The 14,729-nt window shown below is 39.6% G+C and overlaps 3 protein-coding genes across 5 annotated transcripts in view; 1 reads left to right on the top strand and 2 right to left on the bottom strand.

Moving 5' to 3' along the window:
- Positions 1 to 22: 22 nt before the first annotated feature.
- On the bottom strand, positions 23 to 8,949 carry wdr20a (WD repeat domain 20a). The gene is made up of 4 exons (XM_076978159.1): positions 8,655 to 8,949; positions 5,395 to 5,577; positions 3,460 to 4,803; positions 23 to 1,124 (listed from the first exon to the last, which is right to left on the bottom strand). The coding sequence occupies exons 1-4, from the start codon at positions 8,916 to 8,918 to the stop codon at positions 1,071 to 1,073; spliced, it is 1,845 nt and encodes a 614-aa protein (XP_076834274.1). The 5' UTR covers positions 8,919 to 8,949; the 3' UTR covers positions 23 to 1,070.
- A 370-nt stretch (positions 8,950 to 9,319) lies between these two features.
- LOC143480455 (uncharacterized) lies at positions 9,320 to 11,652 on the top strand. Of its 2 annotated transcripts, none has more exons than XM_076978169.1 (6): positions 9,320 to 9,446; positions 9,608 to 9,675; positions 9,796 to 9,870; positions 10,236 to 10,307; positions 10,416 to 10,910; positions 11,251 to 11,652. In XM_076978169.1, exons 1-6 carry the CDS (start codon positions 9,407 to 9,409, stop codon positions 11,254 to 11,256), a joined length of 756 nt encoding a protein of 251 aa, XP_076834284.1. In that variant the 5' UTR covers positions 9,320 to 9,406; the 3' UTR covers positions 11,257 to 11,652. The 2 variants fall into 2 exon arrangements, with proteins under 2 accessions (XP_076834284.1, XP_076834285.1); XM_076978170.1 differs by having other exon boundaries at positions 9,799 to 9,870.
- A 773-nt stretch (positions 11,653 to 12,425) lies between these two features.
- The window catches only part of dync1h1 (dynein, cytoplasmic 1, heavy chain 1), a 30,000-nt gene continuing 27,696 nt past the window's right edge, over positions 12,426 to 14,729 (bottom strand). For both annotated transcript variants that reach the window (XM_076977647.1, XM_076977646.1), the window contains exons 74-78: positions 13,951 to 14,104; positions 13,652 to 13,794; positions 13,135 to 13,303; positions 12,931 to 13,055; positions 12,426 to 12,844 (exon numbers count right to left, since the gene is read on the bottom strand). In XM_076977647.1, coding sequence (XP_076833762.1) covers positions 12,716 to 12,844; positions 12,931 to 13,055; positions 13,135 to 13,303; positions 13,652 to 13,794; positions 13,951 to 14,104 — 720 coding nt within the window. In that variant the 3' untranslated portion in view covers positions 12,426 to 12,715. The remainder of the gene's footprint in view (positions 12,845 to 12,930; positions 13,056 to 13,134; positions 13,304 to 13,651; positions 13,795 to 13,950; positions 14,105 to 14,729) is intronic.

Genomic DNA, 14,729 nt, shown 5'->3' on the forward strand with positions numbered 1-14,729 from the left:
AGAGAAAAAAATAACAGAAACCTGCATATTCAAGATTTTTAATATTATTAATATGTATATTTTCTGCTTTAGAAATATCACTATTTCCTTTAATGATAAAACTTCCACTAGAGTAGTACTGATCATTTGCTTTTGCCCCATTAATCACTAAATTACAATATTATACATATAATACAAAGCAGATTTTAATCTGAAACAATATTAAAATAAATGCTCAATAGATACAAAGTTTTTTTTTTATCATTTCATATTTTTCACCTTATACCGGTCTGTGAGTCCTTGCACACACAAATGTAAAGCCATTCTCTTCTAATAAACTATTAAGTGCAAACAAATTTTCTTTAAAAAAAACTATGATTGCAGCATCCAGCTTTTCAGATTAAAATTTCAAGACAGAGGATATTAAAGCCAAGTGCATCAAGGCCATCCCCAAACCTTTCTTCTTTTTTTGTCTTTTTTGATCCTTTATAGTAGTTACAAAACAGGCAACCAAAATAAAATCAGTGCAAAAATTCTTAATGGGGGAGAATCTAATCCATGTGAAAGAAAACAAAGATTTGTTAGAAAAAGAATCTGGGTGGAAGCCAGTCCTTGGATTCACTTTGCCCCTGGTTTTAACCTCTGGCCCCTTGGTTAACCACATTCAAAGGCAGGCTGGTTTCCACTTTTAACTGATTTCCTCACTACAACCAAGCTCAAATTCTGAAAATAAAAAATAAAAAGGGGGAAATGTGAGAAAAAAAAATGACAAAAAAAAAATTAATACTTCTCTTAAAAAACACAAAAAAAAACCAACAAAAACAAAGTAAATGAAGAGAGAAACGGAGAACACCATGGCCACAGTTCAGCGCAGCACCACACCATGTCCACCTGTACACAGCGTTAGCACGTCCACTGTGCAACCAGACCATGTGAGGCAACCAGAAACAAAGGTTTAATGGACAGGGGGAAAAACAGAGGGGAGAATAAGGGGGAAATAAAAGATACAATGCTATAAAAGTGAAGAGCAACACAGGGCTCTCTGCATGACACGGTGTGATGCAGGGTTCTTAGCAGCAGAAAGATTGTGGCTATACTACTGTTCCACTGGGAGAGTTGGCTTGGTTTTGGGATGACAATAAACCCTGAAAAGGAAGACAAAGATTTATTTGGGCGCATTTCCAAAGTTTCTTCATAATTTTTTTGGAAAAAAAAGAGAACAAAATACATTTAGACATCAACAACAATCAAAAGATCTGTTACCGAAAATGTTGTTCCTGCATTCAAATATCAGATTTGAACTATAGCTTCATTCTGGATTTCAGAAGGGACTTTATAGTATAGCACATTTTGAGACTCTACATTTGTAAGAATTTAGGAAGTAGCACTAACATCTCTGGCCTTTTATCCCCCTTAACTCAAGCCTTTATTCTGACTCTCAGAACATTTTGCCATCAGCCAGTTTACCACAGTAAAAATCGGATCAAAACAATCAAAATTCCACGTTGATGGGGCCAGATGCCAGAAGTAATGGCATGAAAACACACACATACACAAAACATATTTAGGCTGGTTTATTCTCAAGCTGCAACCTTCACAGAGTAAAACCATTGTTGACACCTGCTTTATTAGATTTATCTATTCCCTTACTACCATTTTCCCCATTTCACCATTTTCACACTTCTGCGTCTCACTGATGTGTTTTTGTTTCTGCTCTGAAACTGAAGTTGGGGTCAAGGAATTTCTCAAAAAAATGTGTTTATTTATTGTGGTCAATGTATCGGTGCAACTGTTAGCTCTGTGAGGTAAGAAGGTTTTCAATACTATGGTGCTGCAGGACAGGTGAATAAACAAAGGGAAAAACAGAAAAAAGGCATAGGGGAAAAACCAAAAGAAAACAGAAACATATCCAGCATTCTGTTGCCGTAGCATGCAGATATGCATAAACATAGATTCGTATAACTTAATGGAACATTTTTTTCTTGATGAATTCACTGTTTAGTGCCATTTATGTTTTTTTTACCAGTGTGACTTGAAAGGAAGAACAGCATGATCATGACAAAACATGCATGTTAGTTCACAAGAATGCTTATTCAGGATGGCCACAGAACGTTCATAAGGAACGTCTCAGAGCGGTCAGTGTGCTTGCACTGCACACAATGGGAACTTCGGTCATTTGCATATCATGTCCTTGTGTAACTACAGAAGCACACATTAAATAGTAAATGATTATTAATAGTCTGTATTGCCAAGCTGTTCCGCATGACCTTTACCTGAATAATGTTTAATTTGATAGGAATAAATCTGCCTTTCTACTGTAGTTTAGTCTGTCTAAGTACTTTCCACTCTGTAGAAGGCATTCTCTAGTGACACATGGAACAATGTGAATATATTTCCCAATCAAAGACAAAGACTGCAGGGGATGATTTAATTAAAAGGTATAATCTAAACTAACAATCCAGCATATAGCAAAACTGGCTACCAGGCTTCTGCAAAAATGTCTGCTGCAAACATAATATTTATTACTTTATTTCAATTATTTACAAAACATCCACCCACACTCCAAAACTGCACAACAGTGAAGCTGAAAATATCAGAGACTATTCAATTTTATGCTGTAACAACCAGATGAATCAATCATAACAAGTGCAAATGCACACAAAGCGCTGCCTTACTTGAAGGGGTGTGCACTCTGCAATGAAAATCTTATTTCTTACAAACCAACACGGCCTGTTCCTTGTCAAAGCAATAATGGCAAAATTTATATTAATACAGACATGAAGCCCCTTAGGCTCCATGTGTTAATATTGAAACCTGGGATAAATTTGCATATGGGATTTAGGCTTTGTAAAAAGCCTTATTTAACCAGCATTTATAATATTCATGCATTAAAAATGCTGATTGCCTAAAGAGAACTGAATGACTTTGAAAGAGTACAGTATTCAGCTCTATTATAATTTGCACATAAACATAACATTTAGCCAGATTTTGCAAAGATACGTTGTACTGATAGCTTCATGGACCGGATAATTTTTCTAAATTGCTATATATACCTATGTGGTGTTTAAAGAACAGGCGATTTGTTCTTTGCTGCGATGTGGTGCAATAGTAGTGCATGTGTTGGCATACACCAAAGTCATACTTAGAAATATTCTCCAACGTTAGCAGCTTTGCGTATGAATAAACAATCACAGTGAAGCCACCATCAGACAGAGACAGAGCATTGTGGGTGTTGCTAATGAAGAAATGATGTGTATTTACATATTAAGAAAATACATCTCCATTTCTGTTGATTGGGTGGGAGGGCCATAAACATGGGTCTTTAAATAAAATGCTCAAAGAGTTACTCAACTCTGTTAGAAATATAGGCACAGTAGCTATGTCTACGTTCATGTGATGGAGTGGTGGTGTAACTATTGGGAGAAAAATTATGAACGGAAGACCAGTTTGCACGCATGGTTGGATTCAAAAAGAACTTACCACTTTGCCAGGCCTCGCCCATGTGCAAATAAATCCCTCCTGACAAGCGGTGACTATACAGTCCTCTAGAAAGATGAGAACAGTGAGTCTCTCGTGTGCTATCTTTTTACAGATGAGCGGCTCGAGGAGGGGCACGTCCTCCATGCGCGGGCACAGCAGTGTGCCCAGCGTCTTGGCCGGGTCCGTTTTGGTTTTGGCGAGCAGGTTGAGCTTGTCGCTGCTCTTGCTGCTGATGTGGCCCATGCTGTGGTTCCGCTTGTGGTCCTTCTCGTGGTGGCGCTCCTTGCGATCGTGCAGTGACAGCGTGGCAAACTTGCTAACGCCCGAAGCGATGGCATTGTCCATCACGCTGCTCTTGCTGTTGCCGGTGGAGGCCGCGGCCGAGTGCGGCAGGCTGTTGGAGCGCGGCAGGGGCGTGGGCAGGGGGTTCCCCGGCACACCCGGCCCACCGTTGTTGCTGCCGTTCGTGCTGGGGTTGTTGGCGGCCGTGATGACGGCGGCACCAGCGCCGCTGCTGCCACTCCCGCTTCCTCCGCTTCCTGTGGCCGGAGGACTGGTGGCGTTCATGACATTAGTGTGGGTTCTGGTTCGAGACAAGGGGAGGTGGGGAAACAGGATGTCCTCTGTGAGGTCCCACAAGCACAGCTGAGTGTCCTGGCCCACTGAGCCGAAGCGGTATGTCACACTGACTGGCCTGCTGTCCGTGGAGTTGCGCTTTGAGAGGTGCGATTGCGTGCTGTTGGCCCGATCGCGGCCAAAGTGGACCTGATCCTGGAAGTCTTCGTCACTTCCACTGAACTCCATGGGGTCACTCTCCTCCACACTAGTAGTGTAATGGTCAAATGCCACCACGCTCACCCATGACTTGTGTCCATGACCACGAGCTATGACACGACAATCCACAAATGACCACACAGTCACTAAATCGTCTTCTCCGCCTGCAACAATGTACTTCCCATCCGGGCTCCAACACACACAAAGCAGCCCCCCAAAGTAGCTTTTCATGGTCCCATGTAGCTCCACTGCATCAAAGTTAAACACACGAAGAAAGCCGTCCTGGCTTACGCAAGCCAGGAACTTCCCATCAGGGGAGAAGGCGAACTCATTCAGCGCCCCCTCTCCTACCATCCACTTGAGTAGAGGGTTGCGTGTGGACTTGCTCTTGCACGTGTGAACAGCATAATTGTCACCCTGCTTGAGTAGCTGGTAGTGAGGGGCCGTGGTGCCACATGTATGCTCCACATTATACAAGTACATGTTTCCACTGGAATGAGCTACAAGGAAGAGACTCTCAGAGCCTGGCACCCATTTTACACAAGTCACTCTAGATTTATCTATTAGTCTCTGAGAAAGTGGGATTAGGGAGGATTGGGGATGTGAGTGGGTGATGGCAATAGATGAAAAAAATGGGAGAGAAAGAGCATTTTTAGAACATAAAGTCATTCATAAAATACTGTACATTGCTAAACTACCTTGGGTGTCATTGCATTATGAGATATGATAAGAGATTATACAATTACTACCTCCACCCAAAGATTGCCAGCTTGTAAAATATCTAAACATTTTAATCAAGTGGACACACACTGACTGCTAACGGTATGCATACTTGGTCAAATTAGTCACTGGAATACACCAGTACCAAGTTGTGAAAATGATCAAATGTCTAATTCAGCACTACTTTCTATAACTGCCATTTGATAAAATGTCTGGTTGGTACACAAATGCAATTATTTATCTATGAAAGTGGCTGAAATGAGATTAATATTAAAACAAAAATATTAAATGCAATTCTGACAATAAAACAGTTTACAAAAAGGATACTACATTTTAACAGTATCTTGCTTCAGCACAGCCCTATAGCTCTCATCCTATAAAAACATTAAACACAGCTGCATGAATGTCAAAAGGCTGTAATAATACTTCACATGCACTTACTTCTTCATTGAAGAGCTTGCTTGTCTCCTTCTTGATGGGGTCAATAAGCTGCACCTGTCCCGCCGAGAAGCCCACCAGCAGAGAGACACTCTCAGCCGTGGCAGTAAGGTGGTTAAAGTCATGACAAGTGGGCTGCGTTCCTTTGTATATCCTCTTGTCTATTGGCTTACTTAGGTCTGCGGCCTGTAGGCCATAGCAAATGCAGAAATAGGTCAGATAAAGCAGAAATGAATAGGGATAGTTTCTTATCCTTTATAATCAGTTAAATTATTCATGGAAATTTCTTCTACACATTTCTGAATAACAAAATTGCAATACCAAAATCACAATTATTTAAAAGACAACTGACATGAAAATAGTTACAAACAACCTGAATATTGTAAGACTACTTGGAATGAATAAAGTGATTTGTAACCTATTTAGATCCTATATGAACCAGAGCATATAAAGTAAAAATACCACAGATGATCCATTTTGAGGTAATTCTAAACTTCCCAGTGTGTTAGGTAAAAGAAAGCATTCTCCATTCCCTGGGACCTCAGAAGTAGGTACAATAATGACTGGGTAAGGGACAGGGGAGAACATTACCTTAGTGTAAAGGTAGAAGAAACCATTACATCTGAATTATTTAAATCAGAGCATTAAAATTCTAAAAATGTGTTGCATATTTACCAACCTAAATATATTCAAATTAAGCACTCATCATCGTACTAAATGCAGAATTTGCTTTCCCATCAAAAAGTCATCATATGACCATAACTGCAGGCAGGTTTAATTTGTTCAACTACTAGCTATATGGTGATGCCAATTTCTGCAGTACCTGATGAATGACATACACAATTTGGACAACAAAGTTCTGTTCATATGTATTCAAGACGTATGTAAATGTAAACATTTTATGTAAAACTATGTAGCTGATCAATAACATACCTAACTTGCCAGCTATCCAGTTAACATCCTAACCCAAGCAGCCAACTTACTGACCCACAAGGTAGCTAACATCATCTAAAAATATGTCTATTTAAATTGAAAATAACTCAACCAGAAGCAGGGGAAAGCAGTTTTTTCTTTTACTTTCTAAACTCTCAGAAATAGGTTCTTAATATATAACATATATATATATATATATATATATATATATATATATATATATACATATATATATATATATATACACACACACACACACACACACACACACACATACACACACACAAGACTTAAAATGGCACCCAGGTTTCATACCAGTACATGGGATACTTGCTGTCACTGTATGAATGGGCCAAATGTAACACACTGCAATACAATATTCAGATGTCATAACTACATATGTATGGTAACCATAAATTGTTTTAATTACTTTGTTTACAATTATATAGGCTATCTCCCATTTGTCTAATGTTTAGGCTGCTTATTACGGATACCAGAGTATTTATCCTACTGGTCATGTACTTTACTTACCTGTCTTGATAAAGATATCTAATTGTTCCACAATGACAAATGAGATTTAGATTAGATAGTTAATTTTTGTTGTTTAGATCATTGTAGTATGCAATTGTAATATGTCTTGTGTGTTTTTTTCTGAAAAAAGTTGCATAAAAGTATCACAATATATACTACCCTGAACCGTGTAATTTACCTAAACTTTGGGGTAAAGAGCAAACATTATGGTATGATATCTATAATGATTTGGCATCCCTAAAAGACTTCACATCAGTCCACAAATGTAATTTAAAGACTACCAAAACATGTCTAGAAAAAAGCTAAAAAAGGCAATAGTATCATCCACAGCAAACTAAACTATAGCACTTCAAACAGACATAGAGTTTGTGTGAATATGTATTGGTTTAAAAGAACAAATGTTTGTTTCTGCTATGCATATCATAATGAGATGTGTAATGTGTATAAAAGGCATGGTACGTGACCTTTCATACATAAGTATGTATTTGATAGGGCACACTTAAGCTGTAACTGAGACACAATTGAATCATTCTTGTTCTGAAAGTACATGTGACCTCAACACACACCAAAGCCAAAAAACAGTCCTTCCTACACGACCTGTCTTAAGCAAAACTGATAATTATTGCTGCATCATATCTACTGCTTCAGTTAGATAGTTTGCACTAAAGAACCTTATCAGTTCGGTACCTGTTGATCCTATTAAAAGTTTTGCAATAGGGAGTGACCTGTTAAATTTTCACTGTTATAAACTGACGAAAACCATAAAAACTTAAGTTTTCAAAACATTCTGTGGTGAACCTATGTAATTTATTTAAAACACTTCACATACATTAATTTACCAACTCTTATCATTAGAAACGCAAAACAGATTTACGAAGGATGGAGAACAACATGTACTACACACAGCTCAACCCCCAAGGTAATTGCATGTGTAGTTGCTGTGTGCGTTAGTTCACAGACCACTCACCCAGATAAGACTTCCACATCATATTAGTACAGTACCAAATTAGTACCAAACCACACGAACAAGACAGATTCAGAACTTAAACAACAATATCGTATTTAGCCATGTTTTGCCCCATCAACGAGGGAAAACATTTTCAGAAGCTGCCCTGCAACATTTCTAACTCGCACATTCATTGCGACAATGTAGGTACGCACATAATGATAACCAGTTAATAAACGAGCCGGCCGTCCACATTAAATCATTAGTTTTGTGCAGGTAATGGGACACACACTTGTGTAAATGCGCAGCACCGTCCTCAATCGCACAGTTGAGTCATTCGTTTCAAACAGCCAGAGTTATTAATGCTAGCAGAGCTGGTCATGGAGGAGTCGACCCCAAGATCTGCCAGCATGTACTGTGCTAACGCTGGCCAACGTCACATTTACGCTAACGATGTAGCTTCATTAGTGTCACATCAGAGGTCATTAAAGCACATTTCGCCTTTCAAAACGATAAATACTGCAGTAAGATAGTGTCGTTCCCATGGCGTCCATGACAGGTGTATCCAGGCCTAAGCTGACAGCTTGTTGGTTGTCTTCAACAAGCTAACCAGCTAGCTAGCAGAATAGCAACTTAGCTGGCTGGCTAGCTGTCGTGCATACCACAACAGTCTGTAAGTGGTCGGTAGGCTAGCTTGCGAGCTATAATATTAAACGTTGAGAACCAACAAGCTAGCAATGGCCTCGCACCAAAGGACGGTGTAGTTTAAGCTTGTTTTTTTTTTTTTTTACTGGGACAGTCACTTTGACCACGCAAATAGAGGGAAATAAGGCGGCGAACACGTCGTGTTTACCTTTCTGACGCCTTTGTAGATGTAGAAGTACAGTTCCCGGCCCACATTGAAACAGATTCTGTCGCCGTTGCCAGACTGGTCGTTGACGTTGACGAAAGAGACTTTGACGGGGTTAGAGCCTTGCGAGTTGAAAGGCACCCTATTGGGGCGGCTGTATTCGGAGTGCGTTAGGAGTTTGTATGCGCCTTCTCGGGTTGTGAACTGAGTTTTAATTTCGTTCATCTCCTTCCCTCCTCCCTCCGCCGCCATCTTTGAAATTTGCATTCATCCTTCCCCAGGCCCGGATCTTACGCGTTGAGCATGCGCACAAACACGCGCTACAGAGCAGCCATTTATTACCTTATGTATTTTATAACCGATAGGTAGTGAAGCATGGGGCCTACAGTTACTGTGTCGAATGTAATTATTGTGTTTATTGTTTTGTCTAAGTAAAACCCCAAACCAAACAGCTTTTAAAAACAAATCAGTCCATTAAGAGAATAAAATGACATTATATGTCGTTACATTACACGTGATTTTAATCATATAAATGCATTAAAAAATGCTAAACTTTTGGCTTTATGTAGCCTGGGCCTATTAATAAATTACAACTGTCAATTATTCTAAGCTTTTAATCTCTTTAAAAATCAATCAACTAACAGTTTTTTTTTATTCCTAATCACCAGTATGCACGCCTGGCTTAAATTTAATACCAATCATAATCACGCTACCTTTAATTTGCCTGAAGAGATCCACACATTGCGTGCACAAGAATGCCGACCAAAAAGTTACGACGACAGCATGCAGCAACAGGTAGAAAAAACGCTTAAACCACGCTGCACTTCTCAAAACCATTCTTAAATGTCAGAAATATATATTCATAACGTGTCAAACTCTTTACAAAATTGTCGATATTGCATAATACAGACGATAGAGACTTTTAAAACATGTATTTACTCGAAATGTACTTCTAGGGCTTTGTGAAAAAAGATTTGTTCAGAGAGGCCCAGACACTGTGGATAGACTGGCATTCAAGTATATGGTAGGCCTACTCATGTAAATGTTTACGAAATGGAAACCCAGAACTGATAAAACTGTAGCATAGTTTTTTAATCAAGTACTACGATAAATCAGTTTCCTAATGATTGTTGTTTTGTGTCAGGAGATGTGTAAAGTGGATTCAAGTTCAGACTCTGAGTCAGAAGCAAGCCCACGTTGGTCTGATGCGAGCAGTAAGGTATTATTTACAGTAATAACTGGTGGAATAAAACAGACTATTGGTTCCAATAACTGTTCTGGTATCTTCAGAAGAAATGCTTGTTTATAAATGACATTCATAATCCAAACAAATAACAGAACTCTAACCCAAAACTATACCCCAGGCTTGTAGGTACCAGGTAAAGAGTGTAATGTTATGACAAAAAGAAAGCGCACATGGAGGAAAGAATTTTATACATTCATCTGGCTGTGTTACGGTTTGAGTTGTCAAAGCTGTGTGTGACCAACATGTAAAGCATAACAGCTTTCCCCCCCAAGAAGTACTTTGGCTGCAGTTATTTTAACCATTGAACCCTCATACATGACTGTGTGCTGTCTTGTTAGTCTTTCCGGGGTCGAACTGGTCCTAAGAGGTCTAGTTTACCACAGAAGTCATTTGCAAGGCACTGCCAACATGTAAGTAAGAATGGAACAGATAAGTCTTCATAACGTGTTTAACAGGCACACCTGATTCACCTTTGGCTCTATGATCTGACACATGCACTTGTTTGCCACTTGATTTAGCCTTTGGACCCATATGATGGAAGCTCAGAAGACTCCGCCGCATCTGCTGATGCTACAAAACGACAGAAGCACGGAGGTCTCAGAACGAAGGGGAGGAGCCGTAAAGTAGCCAGCAATTTTCCACCCCTGCACAAGGAGGTTACGAGGGTGGGGCCAAGAGATTTTGTCGCAGTATTGCATCACACGGATGTCCAGATGAGGTCATCAAGTGACTCGGAGCTGAAAACAGTTAGCCAGAGGGACCCCTGCCCTTGTAGGGCTATAAAACATGTCAATGCTGAGTTGTCTGAGAACTCTAAATCTTCTGTTCTTTCCACTGCAACTCCATTTGGTATAGAGACTTTTCAACTTACAGACGGGTTACTCAAGAACCCCATCGACCCCGGTATACTTTCAAAAAGGAAGTTGTTTAGTCCATTGGGTGACACTGACGAATCTACACACAGAAAGAAGCAATGTATCTCTGAAATGGAGACGGAGTCATTTTTCCCAGAGGTGAGTATGCAGTAGTACACAAGCTGAAGATCTGTACTGTTGCAGCACAGAAACATTATGCCTGTGATGACTCATTGTATGTGAGGGATGAATCGGTAGATTACCCTGATTGGCCTGCCATTAAAGTGTATGATGCAAAATGGTACTCATGCTTTTTGAAAAGACATGCAACCCACTATAGTGTTTGATATTATAAAAACCATAAATAGAAAAGAGCTTCACCCATCTTTCCAAGTCAGGTATTAGTGTGTCAATTTCTTGGCAGAGATTGTGCTTTTGCTAAAGAGGAAGCATTTTATTAATATACCATATATAAACCTTTTATTGTTTCTCTTTTTAGGGATGAAGCAAATTTTCACTTTGGACCTTTTTAATTCAGCACTCTTGTCACCTCAAAATCAATTTCACAAATAGTCTGTGCTGACATTTCCTGTGCAAAGTGGAAGATTTGGAGTCGTATTTTCTGGAGCATGTTTTAGTGTTTTCCTTGGTTTCAAATAGCCTGACTCATCAACTAATTCTAAGCCCTATAAATAGATCTAAATCAAGAGCAAGCACTAAATCTGTAGTGCAAAGGAATCTTGGATCTCTCGAATAAATTAAAGTTTGTGGAAACCACTTGGAGGAAAATGTGCTGTTTTATCATAAAACAAACAAAAAACTTGTGTATAATACATTGCTAAATATGAGCACTTGATTAACCAGATAAAACTGCCACCCATTTTGTTCCTTATAAGACTGATATAGGGTCTGATTTTCACTGCTAATTTCATCTACATATGAAACGGCTTGAGTGTGATTGTGTATTTTCATGCATCCTCACAGTAACATGGGCTCATTTTTAGCAAAGCTTTATCCATCAAAATTGTTACCATTGCACTTTCATATTCTCAGATTCCATATTAGAAGTCTAAATGCATTAGCTTTTTCCTACTTTACTGGGCACCTAAGGGACATTAAGTAGATGTTGATTTGGCACTGCCGTTTTAAGACATTTACACTCTGAAATGGCACTACCAGATTAAGCCATGCACTATTTACACTCCCTCAAATGTCTTATGCTTATTAAGCTAGATGAAGTCCATGCATAAATAACCATAAAGTCACCATGTCAATTTTTTGATCTAGTTGTCTTTGAATTGCAAGGTGGCAGCACCATGGCAAGTTAGCACAAATTGTTGGACAGTCCCATTCTTTTTTGCTTTGACGAGCCATTAGGAAAAGCTTTATGCACTTTTACTGAACTTGTACAGATACTTTAAAAGAAACAATGATCATAAAGGTGTTTTTATATATTGGATATTTAAGCAATCTTCCAGCAAGATGTCCATTAGTTCAATACAAATTAGTAACTTATGGACAGAACCAAAAATGTTTACAGTACTTTATAGGTGACATAACCTTGTAGTCCCTTTTAATACTCAATTCTGAGCATCCAGCATACATTCGAGAATTTAGTAATTCCAGTTGGTAGTGTTGCATGCATTTCCTTAAATGGAAAGACAAGTGACACCATTTGTAGCCATCCAACATGCAATACTTTATTCAACATCCAATGTTCCACCTTAAAACACATACGTCTCCCTTCTTCTAAAAGTCTAATCTGGTCTTAAACCTCTTTTAGTGCACAATCCATCTTCTAAAACCTTCTTGACTCATCTCCCTACTGTAACAACACCATTACATTTATAATGCATGACTACACATCCACAAGTACTGGGTTATCTTCTAAGCTAGGACAAATCACAAATTGATAGGTGGTGATTAGTAATGATTAATGTTTGACTCGTAAGCTAAGCAATCATCTACTCTGTACAGAGGATGGCCACGCCGCGTTCATAGAAATGGTGAGGGTCTTCCTTGGTAGCAATGTCAAAGTCCACTGTGAAGATCAGGTCAGTGCGAGTGAAGTTCAGATACACTGGCAGGGTCACCTGGAAACAAATTGGAAGAGCCACCTCAGTGAGTCATATCCAATGCTCCTAGTACACTGGACTGGAACCGCTGAACGCTGACTCACCATGTTCCTCCTCTCTGCATTGCTCTGCTTCACCCAGCGCAGCTGTGTGAGCGGCAGCTCGGTGGAGATGGCGGTGGACAGGGAGAGCTTGTTGTTGGCACAGGTGGCTCCCTGTAGCTTCAGACCTATGGGAGGGGAGGACACCATGAGTCACTGAACACTAGCAAACATTGCTCAAAAAGATGTACGGCGCCAACAGCCCACCCTTGATGCCGAAGCTGCAGGCGTCCAGTGCTGCACCCTGTGCAGAGGTGACGTTGACCTCAAGACCCAGCTCTTCCAGGGACCAGCTGTTGGCTTGAGCTACATACTGACGGGTGGCTGTGATGTAGGCCTCAGGAACAAACAAACCGCCCAGGTTCACGTGGATATTCTAGACAAGAAGTAACATCATTAGCATTGTACGGTTCGATGTGCATGATGTTAAGAGTTAAATTCAGGCTGTGCCAACACATTCAGCTGAAAGACATTTTCTGACATGGAAAATTATAAGGCAAGTAGAAAAAGTTAAATATATAAAAAAAATTAGGTCCCCTAAGTATTTCATACTAGAATTTATGAGTTTTATGAATTTCCAGTCAGCTTGACTGAAAAGGTCCACTGTGAAAGTGCCTTCAAATTACTGTAATAACAGCAGAGGTGTGAAGAAAAAGCGAGAGTGCTTTAGGATTACATGTTGCCCATGAATACAGAACTGTCATTTGGCCTTTAAAGAATTTACCTTCAGCTCTTTGGCACCTCCACTGGCAGCTGCCTGTGAGATCTGCTGAAGTTGTTTGATCCGCTCACTGAAGTCCGCCACCCACTGGATCACAGTCATGGAGACTGGGACAGTATAGCGGCACCAGCTACGGGGCAGAATGCCTGCGCAAAACCAGATTAAAGTGAAACGGGCAGCACTTCCATTTCCTCTTCCGTAACTTTTCCAAGATTAAATTCAACATAAATTTTAAATGAAATAATCAAACATTTGGTACATTGTTTCTCTGAACTTCTGTGCATTCAACAGTTGAGACTGACCTTTGACAAGGTCGTTGATCAAAGTTCGCAGGACGTTGGTTTGCTTTTTCTTGCCCTCGCACACCTGCACGACATCGGTGAGGTCCTGACGCACGTCTTGCAGCATACGAGCACCCATCTTCACCTCTCGCTCCAGGAAACGGAATAGGGGATCCTACACACAGAAAAGTTGCAATTACAATTACATTCTAATTTTGGGAAAATACATTACCATATATTTTACATTAGTGTCCAACAATACAGCTTGAGGAGGCTTGTTATTAAGGAGATTGACATTTAGTGATGTTCAATATCTTTCCATTATTAGACCTGAATGAAATAAAAAGATTTGTAGTATGATTACACATTTTTTCTAAAATTAATTTCCAATTTAGCAGCATTACGTAATGTAGCATGATCTAAAGGCTTCATCAGTTCGGTAAACTAAAGTATTTAAGCTATGAACATTTAATTGTCAACAGTATTAGTAATTCTCTGCAGGTTTAACTGGTTCATTTATACCTCTGAGGACACTAGTGCGCAGCTACGAGACTGGAGAGCCTGACTATTCAGCTGCTCAATTAGAGGACTGGATACCAGTGGCATGCAGTTGCTAAAGGCTGTGCAATATCCATGTTGCTATTAATATCTGTGCATCTATGAATTATTATTTTAAACAAAACGGACAAATCAAAAAGTGACCTAAACCATAAATGTGAAATAACTTTTCATTACTACTGTGTAAAGAGTTGGTACAGAGTAATACTGCACTAGCTTTACAATTATAATCAATTATTGTT

The sequence above is a fragment of the Brachyhypopomus gauderio genome, chromosome 17, assembly GCF_052324685.1.
Source record: "Brachyhypopomus gauderio isolate BG-103 chromosome 17, BGAUD_0.2, whole genome shotgun sequence".
NCBI lineage: Eukaryota > Metazoa > Chordata > Actinopteri > Gymnotiformes > Hypopomidae > Brachyhypopomus > Brachyhypopomus gauderio.